Source organism: Acinonyx jubatus, chromosome E1 (genome assembly GCF_027475565.1).
Source record: "Acinonyx jubatus isolate Ajub_Pintada_27869175 chromosome E1, VMU_Ajub_asm_v1.0, whole genome shotgun sequence".
In the NCBI taxonomy this organism is placed as follows: Eukaryota; Metazoa; Chordata; class Mammalia; order Carnivora; family Felidae; genus Acinonyx; species Acinonyx jubatus.
The window spans coordinates 40,681,139-40,693,782 of NC_069397.1; the positions used below are offsets into that span (position 1 = coordinate 40,681,139).

Consider the following 12,644-nt stretch of genomic DNA (forward strand, 5'->3'; position numbering starts at 1 on the left):
ATCCTTTCCTATCTTCACAAGGATTATGAAGCAGGCAAAAACATAGCACCTAAGAAGGGAGAATGCAGAGGGACAAACAGAAAGAAATAACAGTAAAGGAGAAACAGGGAAAGCTGGAACACAATTTGCTTATTGCACAATCGCTTGCAATCTGCCTCCACCCATGGACACAAAAACAAACAGCTGTTCAAAATGATTTCACATCCCACCAGATAAATGTGCCAATATTTTCCCAAGAACTATGGTTACAACCAACTTCCAGTGACTTTCTAAGTACTCTGAGGCAGAATGAAGCAGAGTTAGATTTTTCTTTTTCACTTAACTGGAGTAGCAAAAGCTTGTACAAAGTTAGGTATTTCCTATGTTGTGAATAAGCGCAAAAGCTAATAATGGAGCCACATAAAACATTCGAACTTACTTGCAAAATATGTGATCACACTTTGTGGAAACAGGCTCTTTGATCAACTCCAGACTAGAAGGATACAAAAAATAAGAAATGAGGCTCAATAATTCATTTCAAAATAAATATAATCTTGGTAAAGAAGTTCAACTTTAAGTTGCTATAACTAAGTCAAAGTAAGGCTTTAAGTTCATTTCATAAATATTTATTAAATGTCTGCTGTGCTAGGAGCCAAAAATACAGCAGAAAGCAGGATCCTTCCCTCCTGAGCTTCCAGATACCAAAACAGAATATATTACTCTAGTCAACATTCTATATTACATTATCTTATTATTATTATTACTATTATTATCTTTAGCGTTTAAAAGATTAGCTGACATTGCTCCATTATTAATAAATTTTCACCGATACACTTTTTTGAGCTATCTTTGTGAGGAAACATCCTATGTATATCTTACCTAAACTTTAAGCTCTACAAAGACAAAAAACTTCTTGTATTTCTTTTGGATTCCCTCACAGAACTTCTTTCACATGTGACTACCTTTTTATTTTAAATTTATTATTTTCTTTTAATTTAAAGTAATCTCTACATCCAACATGGAACTCAAACTCAGGACCCAGAGATCAAGAGTTGCATGCTCTACTGACTGAGCCAGACAGGCGCCGCTTAAATTTCTTAGTATGGAAAATTTCAAGCATTTACACAAATAAAATAGTAAAATGAACTCCATGTACCATCACTCAGTTACAACAATTTTTGACCAAAGCCAGTCTTATATACACACCAGTACCCACTCAAGGCCCAGATTATTTTTTTTTAAGTTTATTTATTTATTCTGAGAGAAAGAGAGAGTGGGGAGGGGCAGAGAGAGAAAGGAAGAAAGAGAGAATCCCAAGCAGGCTCCACACTGAAAGTGTGGAGCCCAATGAGGGGCTTGAACTCACAAACCTATGAGATCTTGACCTGAGCCAAAATCAAGAATCGCTCACTTAACCCACTGAGCCACCCAAGCACCCATGAGCTCAGATTACTTTAAAATAAATTCCAAGAGGGGTGCATGGGTGGCTCAGTTAAGCACCAACTTCGGCTCAGGTCATGATCTCACAGTTTGTGAGTTTCAGCCCCATGTCAGGTTCTCTGCTGTCAGCATAGAGCCCGTTTCAAATTCTGTTTCCCTCTCTCTGCCCCTCCCCTGCTCACGCACGTGCACTCACACGCGTGTGTGCTCTCTCTCTCCCCAAAATAAACATTAAAAATATTTATAAATTAATTCCAGGAATCATTCATTTCAATTATAGATATTTCAAAACAAAGTTTTTAAAAAATAAAGATCTTTTCAAGATGACCATGAAACCATTACTCTTAAAAAAATAATTTCCCTTATACCATCTAATATGTAATACTCCAATTTCCCTCATTATCTCTTAAAATTAAATAATTTAATCTGTTTAGATCAGGATTCAAATAAGATCCATGCATTGCATTTGGCTGGTATATCTTGTCTTTTTTTTTTTTTTTTAATGTTTTTTATATTGAGAAAGAGAGAGAGAGAGAAAGAGAGATCATATGTGGGGGAGGGGCAGAGAGAGAGAGGGAGACACAGGATCTGAAGCAGGCTCCAGGTTCCAAGCTGTCAGCTCACAGCACGACTCGGGGCTCGAACTCACAAACTGGGAGATCATGACATGAACCAAAGTTGGATGATTAATTGACTGAGCCACCCAGGCACCCCTCAAATGTCTTTTAATCTATAGATTTTCCCTTCCTTTTTTCCCCTTGTCATTTATTTTAAGAAGTATGTCAGCTGAGGGTGCCTGGGTGGCTCAGTTGGTTGAGTGTCTGACTCTTGGTTTCAGCTCAGGTCATGATCTCACAGTTCGTGAGTTCAAGCCCCGCGTAGGGCTCCACACTGACAGTGTGGAGCCAGTGTGGAGGCGGCTTGGAATTCTCTCTCTCCTTCTCTCTCTCTCTCCCTCTCTCTCCCCTGCTCATTCTCCCTATCAAAATAAATAAATAAAAAGAAAAAAATTTTTAAAAAGTACATCAATACGTCATTTGATCTACATCATTTCCCTCATTCTGGATTTTACTGATTGTAACCCTATGATATGGTTTAGCATGTTCCTCTTGCCTCTATTTCCTATAAACTAGACTTACAGGCTCGATCAATTCAGGTTTGGTTTTTTTGGCAAGAACACTTTACAGGTGGCACTGTGTGCTAGGACTTTTATTATGTCACTTCAGGAGGTACATGATGCTTGGCTTGTGATCACTTTGTAAAAAGAATGTGACAAACACTGAAGAAAATTTAGAAAATAAAAAACAAGCTTAGAAAACGATTAAAATTTTGAGAAAAGAAAATTGGTCACCCAAATTCCCATCCTTGTGGGTCCATTCACAAAATCTTTCTTATTTTCTAGAAAATCTTAAGATCTTCTTGAGACTCTTTCATTTATTAATAGAACAAATGTTCATTGGGCACCTACCGTATACAAGTACTGTTCCTGGGGATGTGACATACAGCAGTGGACAAAACAAAGCCTGTCCTCATAGAACTTTCATTTTAGCTGTGGTAGATAGTTAATTGAGAATTAAACAAGAACATAGGAGAATAAGGGCTAGAAATAAAAATAAAGCTCAGTAACAGGAATAGGGAGTGCTGGGGTGGGAGATGTATACGGAATGATCAGGAAAGGCCTGATTGAGGTGACACTGGCAGACAGTTGCATGTGAGGAAACAAGCTGTGCAACAATTGGGAGAAGAACATTCCAGCAGAGGGAGCAGAGAAGGCCGACTCTGAGCAGGACCATGCCCAGTGTTTTTGAAGGACAGTGAGCAGGCCTGCAGGGGAAGCACTAGAAGAGCTCGGAGAGGCAGCCAGGAGCCTGAGCAGGTAGAAACCTATAGGCAATTTTAAGTTTTTATCTTTTATTCTGAACGAGAGCTTTAGCAACAGATTTCTGGTTCAGTTCAGCCAGGACATCAAAAAACAGGTAACCTGTGTGTGACAAGAATGTGGGTCTTTTCATTAAATGTTAACTTTTTAGAAAAGGATCACAAGAAAAGCTGGGGGACAATAGTCTCGTTGTGAAAGGTTTGGTAACACAACTCTTGTGATCATGGGGCTTCTGACGCAACACAGGGTAACGGAGAAAAGAATATCAGAGTAAGTCAGAAGGCCAGGTTTCTACTATCAGTTCCCTTTTTTATTAGCAGAGTGACCTCAGGCCAAGCCCTCGACCTGAACATCAGGTTCCTTCTCTGTCACCCACTCTACCAGTCTCTTTAGGTTATTGTCAGAATAAAATTAAACGCTACTTGGGAAAATGTTCACAATCTGAGATGACTTCTATCAATGTGAGAATTATTATCCAGACCTAATGTGATTTTAAAAAGAAAACCACCCAACAAAGAGAACTCGATTTGCTACTAAATCACTATTCCTCAGATAAGCTACATATCAAAGAAATTCTCGGCAAAGGCAAAATTGGATTTAGCTATGATGCCAGATGGCTTTCATTCTCACCACTGCCTCAATTCTGAAATAATTATGTTTCAGCATGGTAATTATGAGCCAAGCTATACAAACATACTGTAAACACAAACTTTAAACAGATGAAAACTCCAATATGTAAAAAGGTAATGACTTGAAAAAAACCTTGAAAAGGGAATGGGAATAAAAAGAAAAAAGTCCTCTTTTAGACCCTGATGAAAGTGAATGTTCACTATAAAGATGATTCAAATATTTTATTATTTTTTTAAGTTTATTTTGAGAGAGAGTGTGCATGGGAGGGACAGAGAGAGACAGAGAGAGAGAGAGAGAGAGAGAGAGAGAGAGAGAGAGGAGAGAGTTGAAAGAATCCCAAGCAGGTTCTCAACTGTCAGCGTGGGGCTCAGTTTCACCAACAATGAGATCATGACCTGAGCCAAAATCCAGAGTTGGACCACTTAAGTGATTGAGCCACCCAGGTGCCCCTCAGATATTGTAAACACTTTTTGACTCAGGCAATTTAGACCTCCTGCATATTTGCCTTTGGGCTTCTGACATGGGTAAGTGATTGGAAAAAGAAGCTAGGTTAGGGTTGAAAAGCCACCACCACCCAGCAGGATACATATTTTAGCAAACTCTTCTGAAAGTCAAAAATTTTATATGGTCATGTGCAAAAGGTTAGAAAGAACTACTAATTATCAGAAGTAAATATCAATAACTTAGAGGTCAGCAGAAGTGGTTTTAGCTCAAAAGGCCTCAAAGAAGCTGGAAACCTATCCTCTAGCTACCCTCAATAATACTTTGCAGTCACTATCAGGAATCATTTATTAAGACATAATGGCAAATTCTACTGTTCTAGCTAGGCACTGGTAAACAAACAACAGGGGCGCCTGAGTGGCTCAGTCAGTTAAGCATCGACTATTGATTTCAGCTCAGGTCATGATCTCACGGTTCATGACTTCAAGCCCCATGTAGGGCTCTGCACTGCAGCTTAGAGCCTGCTTGGGATTCTTTCTCTCCCTCTCTCTATGCCTCTTCCCCACTCATGCACGTGTGTGTGTGTGTGTGTGTGTACTCTCTTCCTCTCAAAATAAATTTTAAAAACTTTAAAACAAACAAAAAGTGGAGTAGGTAGGATTCCCATCCTAGAACTTCCTCCGTGAACGAGTTTAAGGTTTAACAATGACCAGAATGAAAAGCTTTAGTTTAAAAACTTAAGTCCATTGCTAGTAGAAAATAGATCTTAAAAAATAACAAGGAGCCAGAAATAACAGGACGGCTAACTGAAAATGAAAATTTAGCACTAACTTTCATTCTTGTGTATTTACTTTTTATGTATTTGAGTTTTTTAATTGATGGTTTAATTTGCCAGAGTGAGAAAGAACATTACATTTCTATAACTGAGTCCCATGGAAATGTAAAATAAATGGACCCAGATGCCACACTATTGAGCACTTTTTTGATCACTCTTTGTAATTATCATGAATAAGTTTTGCTTTTTCAAAAGCAATTTTTTTCTAGTTGTCATTTCCTGCTTCTCCGGCTCTGATGATTCATAAAGTAGGCTATAAATCTCATTTAGCTCTTGTTTTTATTTAGATGAAATGTTGAGGGGCAAGGGAGAGGAGGGTTACTTATAAATCTTGTATCTCTCTGGAAACACAACTTGCATGTTCTTTAATTTTATTTACTTGACTCCAAATATGAAAAACAACTTTATGAAGCACAAAGGAAAATATACTTGAATTTACTCTCCTTTATTGAAGGTAAGGGGCAATAGGTGCAGCTTTCCAATTTATTTTTTGAATGTTTACCCACCACTAACCATCACCATATTAAAACCCATTAAACTAACAAAGAACCAATTTAATTAATGTTAATTAATATTTAATACCTTCAACAAACGTTTACTGAGTGGCTACTATGTCCCGGGTATATAACTACTAAGGATATGGAAGTAAATAAAACAAAAATTCCTGCCTTTGTGGAGTTTAAACTCTGTAAGGGTAGAGAAAAAGGATAAATTATAAGGAATGTTAGATAGTAATAAGAACTATGGAGAAAAAAAACAGGAAAGGGAAATAAAGAGTGTGTTGGGGGTAAGGGTGTTTAGTTTTTTTGAGAGAGAGAGAGAGTGTGCAAGTGAGCAAGGGGCAGAGAGAGAGAGAGAGAGAGAGAGAGAGAGAGAGAGAGAGAGACAGACAGGAAGCAGGGCTCAAGCTCACCTGATATGGGACCCGAACTCACCAGCCGTGAGATCACGACCTGAGCCAAAGTCAGATGCTTAAGGACTGAGCCACCCAGGTGCCCCAGGTGTTACCATTTTAAATAGGGTTGTCTGGAAATGCCTCTGTGAAAAGGTGGTATTTCAGTCAAGATTTGTAAGCCATTCAATTATCAAGGGTAGAAAATTCCAGGCAGAGGGAAGAGCAAGCATAAAAGCTCAGAAGCAGGAGAGTATGTTCTAGTCTGAAGAAGAGTTAAGATGCCAGAATGACCAGAGTAAAGAGAAGAAGAAAGATTCTAAATTTCCTTTCTGGCTTTTCACCAAGACATTCTGAGGTATGGTTTTTAAGTAGATTTAGTGACCACCATAGGTATCACCTAGTGACTGCCTGGGGCTCATAACCTCTGGCAGCCAGTGAAGCGCATGAACGCCCTTCCAGAGTAATGCTTTTAAATGCATAAAATAAGAAATATAAAATTATACAAGAAACTAATTATATTGAAATATAGTTCTAGCCATAGGCCTCCAAATGTCATGAAGGGTCAGCAAGTTAAGAGCTCCTGAACTTTCTGGGGTGATGGAAATGTTACACAGATATATACAATGATTAAAACTCATCGACTTGCACACTTAAGATCTCTACATTTCACCGTATGTAAATTATGCCTAGACTTAAAAAAAAAAAAGCCTTGAATATTCCTTGTTGTTGTTGTTAATGTTTATTTATTTTGAGAGAGTGCATGGGGGTAAGCACAGGAGGGGCAGAGAAGGGGAGACAGAATTCCAAGCAGGCTCCATGCTGTCAGCCAGAGCCCAATGTGGGTTCAATCCCACAAACCACAAGATCACGCATGACCTGAGCTGAAATCAAGAGTCAGAGGCTTAACCGTGAGCGCCCCAGGCGTCCCAAAACCTTGAATATTCTAGTCCCCTCTTTATTTTATAGATGAAGAAAAACAAGCTCACTCAAAAAGTCAGAGACTTACCAAAGACTTTGATGATTCGCAGTATTCTTTTTTTCTTTAAAGATTTTATTTTTAAGTAATCTCTACACCTAATGTGGGGCTTGAACTCAACCCCAAGATGAAGAGTGGAGATCAAGTGGGGCGCCTGGGTGGCTCAGTTGGTTGAGCATTTGACTTCGGCTCAGGTCATGATCTCACAGTTTCTGAGTTTGAGCTCCGTATCAGTTTCGCTGCTGTCAGCACAGAGCCTGCTTGGGATCCTCCGTACCCCTCTCTCTCTGCCCTCCCCTGCTCATGTTCTCTATCCCTCAAAAATAAATAAACATTAAAAAAAAAAAGTGGAAATCAAGAGTCGCATGCTCTGTGGACTTCTTATTTAAATATACAGGACTAGTTCCAACTGGAGACCTACCCATTCACAAGCACCAATCAGTGGTGATTTTATTTTGCCACTATTAACTATGCCCATTCCAAGTGATCTAGCTGTTTTTAGAGCCTGGATGAAAAGGCCACTTACTCCAAATCAGATCCCTACCCCAAAGTAGAACAAATCAAGACAATCTGTGGGCTAGGAAAGATAGGGAGCTGAATGTGTTAAGGCAGTAAAAAGGGAAGGGGAGAAGCAGAGTGGAGAAAATGGAGTAACTTCCTATATTCCCAAAGCTCTTGAGTTAAGAAAAGCAGCAACTTTTATAATTTAATTTTCATAGATAGTATAATTTTCTTCTCTAAGGAGAAATATGTAAGGTGAATTCTACTTATTTGCATAGGATATAATCAAGAAAGGAAGAATCTCAAATTAAGAAACCCTTCTGTTGACTTACCAGATTGGACACTCTAAGATTTTCTGCATAGCATTAAGGACACTTTGTACTTCTTCAACACGATCTGCAGATAAATCCATTTCTCCCTGTTCCAATGAATTTTAAGGCATCAACTTAAATATATATGGATATACACACGCACAAGTCACTTTAAAAGATTTATAAGAACAGACTAGTTTCATTATATGTCATTTTTAAATAAGAGAAACTTAAGACTGGAGTGCTTCAGAATCATACCAACCATAGAATTAATGACAAAAGCTTTATTTTTTAGATTCAAAATATTGTTTTTTGTAATTAAAGACCATTATTTTCTCTATTTTTTTCCCACATACAGCCTCCAACCACTTCCTTTTGGTGTATTCCTCTCTCCAAGAAAAAGAAAGCCACAGTGGGGTGACTGAGTGAGTGATGGTAGCCTCATATTTCTCCAATCACCTGGCTCCTTTCTTTGTCTTGTGTTTAAAACCAAACTCAAAAAACAAGACCAATACCAACCAACGCTCCCCACCCCTGCCCTTCCCCAGTGTTTCTCACTGGTCTGCATTCATCTCAGGTACGAGATCCTTTTTAGGTACGATCATACCAGCAATATATGCGTGACTGCTGACGCCCCTCTACTTTCTTCTTGTCCCTTCTCAGAAACGTGTATGAAGCCAGTTCTTTCTTCAGGGCTCCCCCTCCCTCACAACCCACCCTCCTCCTATTTTCCGACACATTCTTGCTCCCTTTCCTCCTTCCTCAGGATACCCTTCTCACACACCCCAGCCCGTCTTTTTACACTATATATTCCCCTCGGGACACATTCCAGTTCCTGTCATCAGGATTCCCCCTCGGACACACCCTGCTCCCTCCCTTGTCCTCAGTGCCTCCCCCACCCCGGGACCCACAAGGCGCCCCCTCCCCAATTTCCCCAGACTTAACTTCTTAGGCTTCTCAGGTTCCACCCTCCGCCCGCCCCTGCCTGCCAGGTAATGCCCATCTTGTTCTTCCCCACTCTCTCCATACCTGTTTCCTGCCTGTCCCTCGGAGCACCCCTTGGGCCCTGTCCCTTCCGGCGAGCTCTCTCACCTTTACCCAGAGCAAAGCGTCGGGGCTTCCCGGGCCCAGGGCCCCACTTATATAAAAACCTCCCGGGCCGTCCTCAGTTCAGAAAAACCTCAGCGAGCTCTCGCCGCACAGTCGCACTTTCAATTTTTCTGTAATTCCCGCGCTTTCCTGTTGCCACGGAAACCGTCCGCGGCCGCTGAGCGAGAACCTCTCAGAATACGAGATCAAAATACGTCACGGAAGGGAGGAGCAGAAAGAGCCGAGAGTCTTTCCGGGCTCCCGATTGGTCATCCATTCTTCCCCGCGTTACGTAATTAGAAAGAGACGGAAGAGAAAGAATTCTCCCCCCACTTTTCTGTGAGGCCCCTGCCCCCTCACCTGTACGCTGTCAGTTGCGGCTTATTACGTCACATAAGACTGCGGCTTATTACGTCACAGGGACTAGGGTCGAAATCAATACCTGAGGCCTGAATAGGAGCGCAAGATAGTGCCTGAAACATTCGCAAGAAGAGGCCCCTTTCCCTCCCCATTTCCGCCGCAATGAAAGTCTCCAGTTTAGGTAAATAAAAGGATTGTGGGGGGGGGGGGGGGAACTACGATTTCCAGCATGCATTGCGGATCGAAAGGCCTTCGACACAGTGTTCCTTGGAAACTGTAGTCTTATGGAGAGGCGCTTCCAACACCGGAAGCGGGCAAGAGTCTCACGGCAATCCAGTTGACAGATTGAAGAGCTCTGTGCGCTTACGCACGTCAACAGATATGGATTGGAGTGTTAGGTTTTCACATCTTGAGAGCGGAGAATAGGCTAAAGAACCTACAAGTCCCAGGAAGACTACAGTTCCCATCCAGCCCCGCAAGTCTCGGGCAAGGAGTCCACTAAGGTCAGTGACCTAAGGGAATGCAGTGGACGCCGAATTTACCTGGGAAGGGGAAATGGGCCGCGGCCCACGATTGCGCACTTGTAGTTCCGCCCCTCTGCCCCAGTGTTTGTTGTTGTTGTGCTGTTATGGCTGCTGTTGCCCAGCCCCTGCCACGCATGCTCGGCCAATCAAGGGGGGTGGTAGTTTTGAGAGACAACTGTTAAGAGCCAATCATCTTGTCGGAAACTCAAACTGGGGACTAGGGCCTATTTCTATCCGCCATGTTAGATTCACCCCGCGGGGAGAGCAGCAGAGCTGGCAGCGAACGGTTTTTGCACTGGCCTCCGGCAGGCGCCCCCCGGGGGCGGGGAGCTGGTAAGGAAGTAGCGGCGGTTACAGAGGGGTGGGAGCACGTCGCCACTGAGAGGGCTAGGGGAAGTTTACAGAAGGGATTCTGCAAAAGAGAAGGCGACTTTTTCCGTGTCTGGGGGCAGCCAGTCTTTTCAGTGACTGGATGAGAGAGCCGTTTGGGCCAGGGGGCCGAGGCGGCGGATACTGCCAGAGAGATGGGGGGGGTCCGTGGCTCAGAACGCTCGGCATCTATTGATGGGAGGCTGCGACTCTCCAGCAGAAAGAGGGCCTAGGCAAAGAAAGCGAGATTCCTCAGGGGGTGGTAACACGGTCTTGGGGGCATGGAGTGCTAGGGAAACGATAACTGGAAGACAAGGATAAAGTCTGCAGGGAAAAAAAAAATGACAGTGCCCACACAGCCTCCCATCCCCATCCCCCTCCGCTTGTTGAGAACCTTGTAAAGATGTCTCCTTGGTCAGGGACCTCTGGTTTTGGAAAGGCACCGTTTTTCCTTTTTGTCAAACACCCAGCTATAGGTCACATGTTTTAACCCCCGGATTAACAGTCAGGCCTTTGGTGGAGATGGTAATCAAAGCTCAAGTTCCCAGGTCTGCTTCATTAAAGGGATTTTTGATATCCTGAAAAATTTGACGTAGAGGAAAAGCTGACTTGTGCCAAGCAAAGGTGAGCCAGTGGCATGAACGTATAATAATGCCAGTTTTGAAAACTGAAGGCCTAGGACCCAGCCGTCTGACTTTACTGGCTTTAAAGCTACAAGGACAGATGGTGCTAACCATAGCTTTGGTATTTCAAGTTCAAGATTAATGCTCTTGCTGAAAGAATTTTCACATAAAAGCCAAACAGAAATAGGCAGTTCTTTATGAAGACCTGGGTATGGTCCAGCTAAGCTAGAATCCCCCACTTCCTGTTTTCTCTCATCAGCCTACCAGCTGGATGAGCTCCAAGGTATCTAAACTAACTTTAATTGTGTATGTAATTTGGAACAAGGGAGTTAGATTAGTTTCCTTCTGGACCCTCAAAAGTGTGGAAAGCATTTATGGGAAGTTGAAAAGTAAGAAGGTGATTCAGAATATCCACTTTTTGGCTGACTGAATCAGTTACTTCATTTCCCAGATTTTTTTTTCTCCCCAAGAATCTGGGAAGTTGACCTGGGGAGGCATTCTGTCCAAATGTTAAGGACTCCAAGAATTGCATTCCATAAGAATGAATACTAGATGTCAGCAGATTGGTGCTAGAAACTGGGTTTGGTTTTTTGGGGGTTTTTTTTTTTTTTTTTTTTTTGGTTGTGAACTTGACTGTAGGTAGAGACAAAAAATGGAAAAAATTGGAGGATGATTGGTTTTGAATTTTAAAAAAACCCAGATCCTCAGAAAGTTCAAAGTCCTCTTTTTAAAATGTTTATTTATGTTTGTTTTTTTGGAGAAAGAAAGAAAGAGAGAGAGAGAGAACATGCAAGCAAGGGAGGGCAGAGAGAGAGGAGGGAGAGGGAGAATCCCAAGCAGTCTCCACACTGTCAGCACAGAGCCTGACGTGGAGCTTGACCCTGTGAACTGTGAGATCATGATCTGAGTCAAAATCAAGAGTCAGATTCTTAACCGACTGAGCCACCCTGGCACTCCCAAAGTCCTTTTTAATGACACTCTCAATGTATTGTGGAAAAACAGGTCTATTTTGGCTTCTAAAGACTGATTTATGACAATAATTTTTGTGTTTGAGTAATGTTCTCAGAGAACTGGGACACACGTTTTTATTTGACCTATTTTACAGATTAAGGAACTGAAGCTCAGGTCAAATGACTTACTGTTTTGTACATGGCTAGTTATGTGTCAGAGCTGTGTCTGGAGCCCAGCTCTTCTCAGCCCACCATTACACTGCAAATTCCTGAGACATAGTTGTTCATCTCCTTTCTCCATTTACCTAGAGCAGAATCTGGTTCTTTGAAGAGATTTCTTAAAAGATTTGCTGATAAATATGTTTAAAAGATGACCTTTTTCATTACAACTTAGGTTCAGATTTTAGTAAACTATTTTTTCACAGAGTCATAAGAACAAAATCTACAGGTCCCCGGGTGGCTCAGTCAATTGAGTGTCCAACTCTTGATTTTGGCTCAGGTCATGATCTCATTGTTCGTGGGTTCGAATCCCACATCAGTTTCCATGCGGATGGTGCAAAGCCTGCTTGGGATTCTCTCTCCTCCTCTCTCTGCCCCTCCCCCACATGTGCATGTGTGCAGGCTCTCTCTCTCCAAAATAAATAAACTTAAATAGTAATCTAACAACTCATCAGTAAATAAAATCCTTAATTAAAAACAACTGACCAGAATAGACATTAAATTATAGAATTGTTAACTTCTTAGGCATGATAATGGTATTGTGGTTATCTTTTCAAAAAGTCTTATTTTTTTAAGGGTTACATACTCAGTTATTTTATGGATGAAATAATGGCTGTCAAAAT

General features: G+C 41.6%; 2 protein-coding genes across 16 annotated transcripts in view; one reads left to right on the forward strand and one right to left on the reverse strand.

Moving 5' to 3' along the window:
* Window positions 1-10,011, reverse strand: part of BRCA1 (BRCA1 DNA repair associated) — a 59,045-nt gene extending 49,034 nt beyond the window's left edge. For 3 of the 12 annotated variants that reach the window (XM_053212521.1, XM_053212519.1, XM_027048935.2), the window contains exons 1-3: window positions 8,980-9,323; window positions 7,909-7,994; window positions 419-472 (exon numbers count right to left, since the gene is read on the reverse strand). In XM_053212521.1, the coding sequence (XP_053068496.1) occupies window positions 419-472; window positions 7,909-7,988 (134 nt within the window). In that variant the 5' untranslated portion in view covers window positions 7,989-7,994; window positions 8,980-9,323. Of the gene's footprint in view, window positions 1-418; window positions 473-7,908; window positions 7,995-8,916; window positions 9,325-9,878 lie in introns of those variants that run through there. The other 9 variants (XM_027048938.2, XM_015069639.3, XM_053212525.1 and 6 more) reach the window with 7 other exon arrangements.
* The window catches only part of NBR1 (NBR1 autophagy cargo receptor), a 28,408-nt gene continuing 25,138 nt past the window's right edge, over window positions 9,375-12,644 (forward strand). The window contains exon 1 of one of the 4 annotated variants that reach the window (XM_053212526.1): window positions 9,375-9,839. The gene's annotated coding sequence lies outside the window, so the exon portion shown is untranslated. Of the gene's footprint in view, window positions 9,840-10,058; window positions 10,194-10,699; window positions 10,854-12,644 lie in introns of those variants that run through there. The other 3 variants (XM_053212528.1, XM_027048946.2, XM_053212527.1) reach the window with 3 other exon arrangements.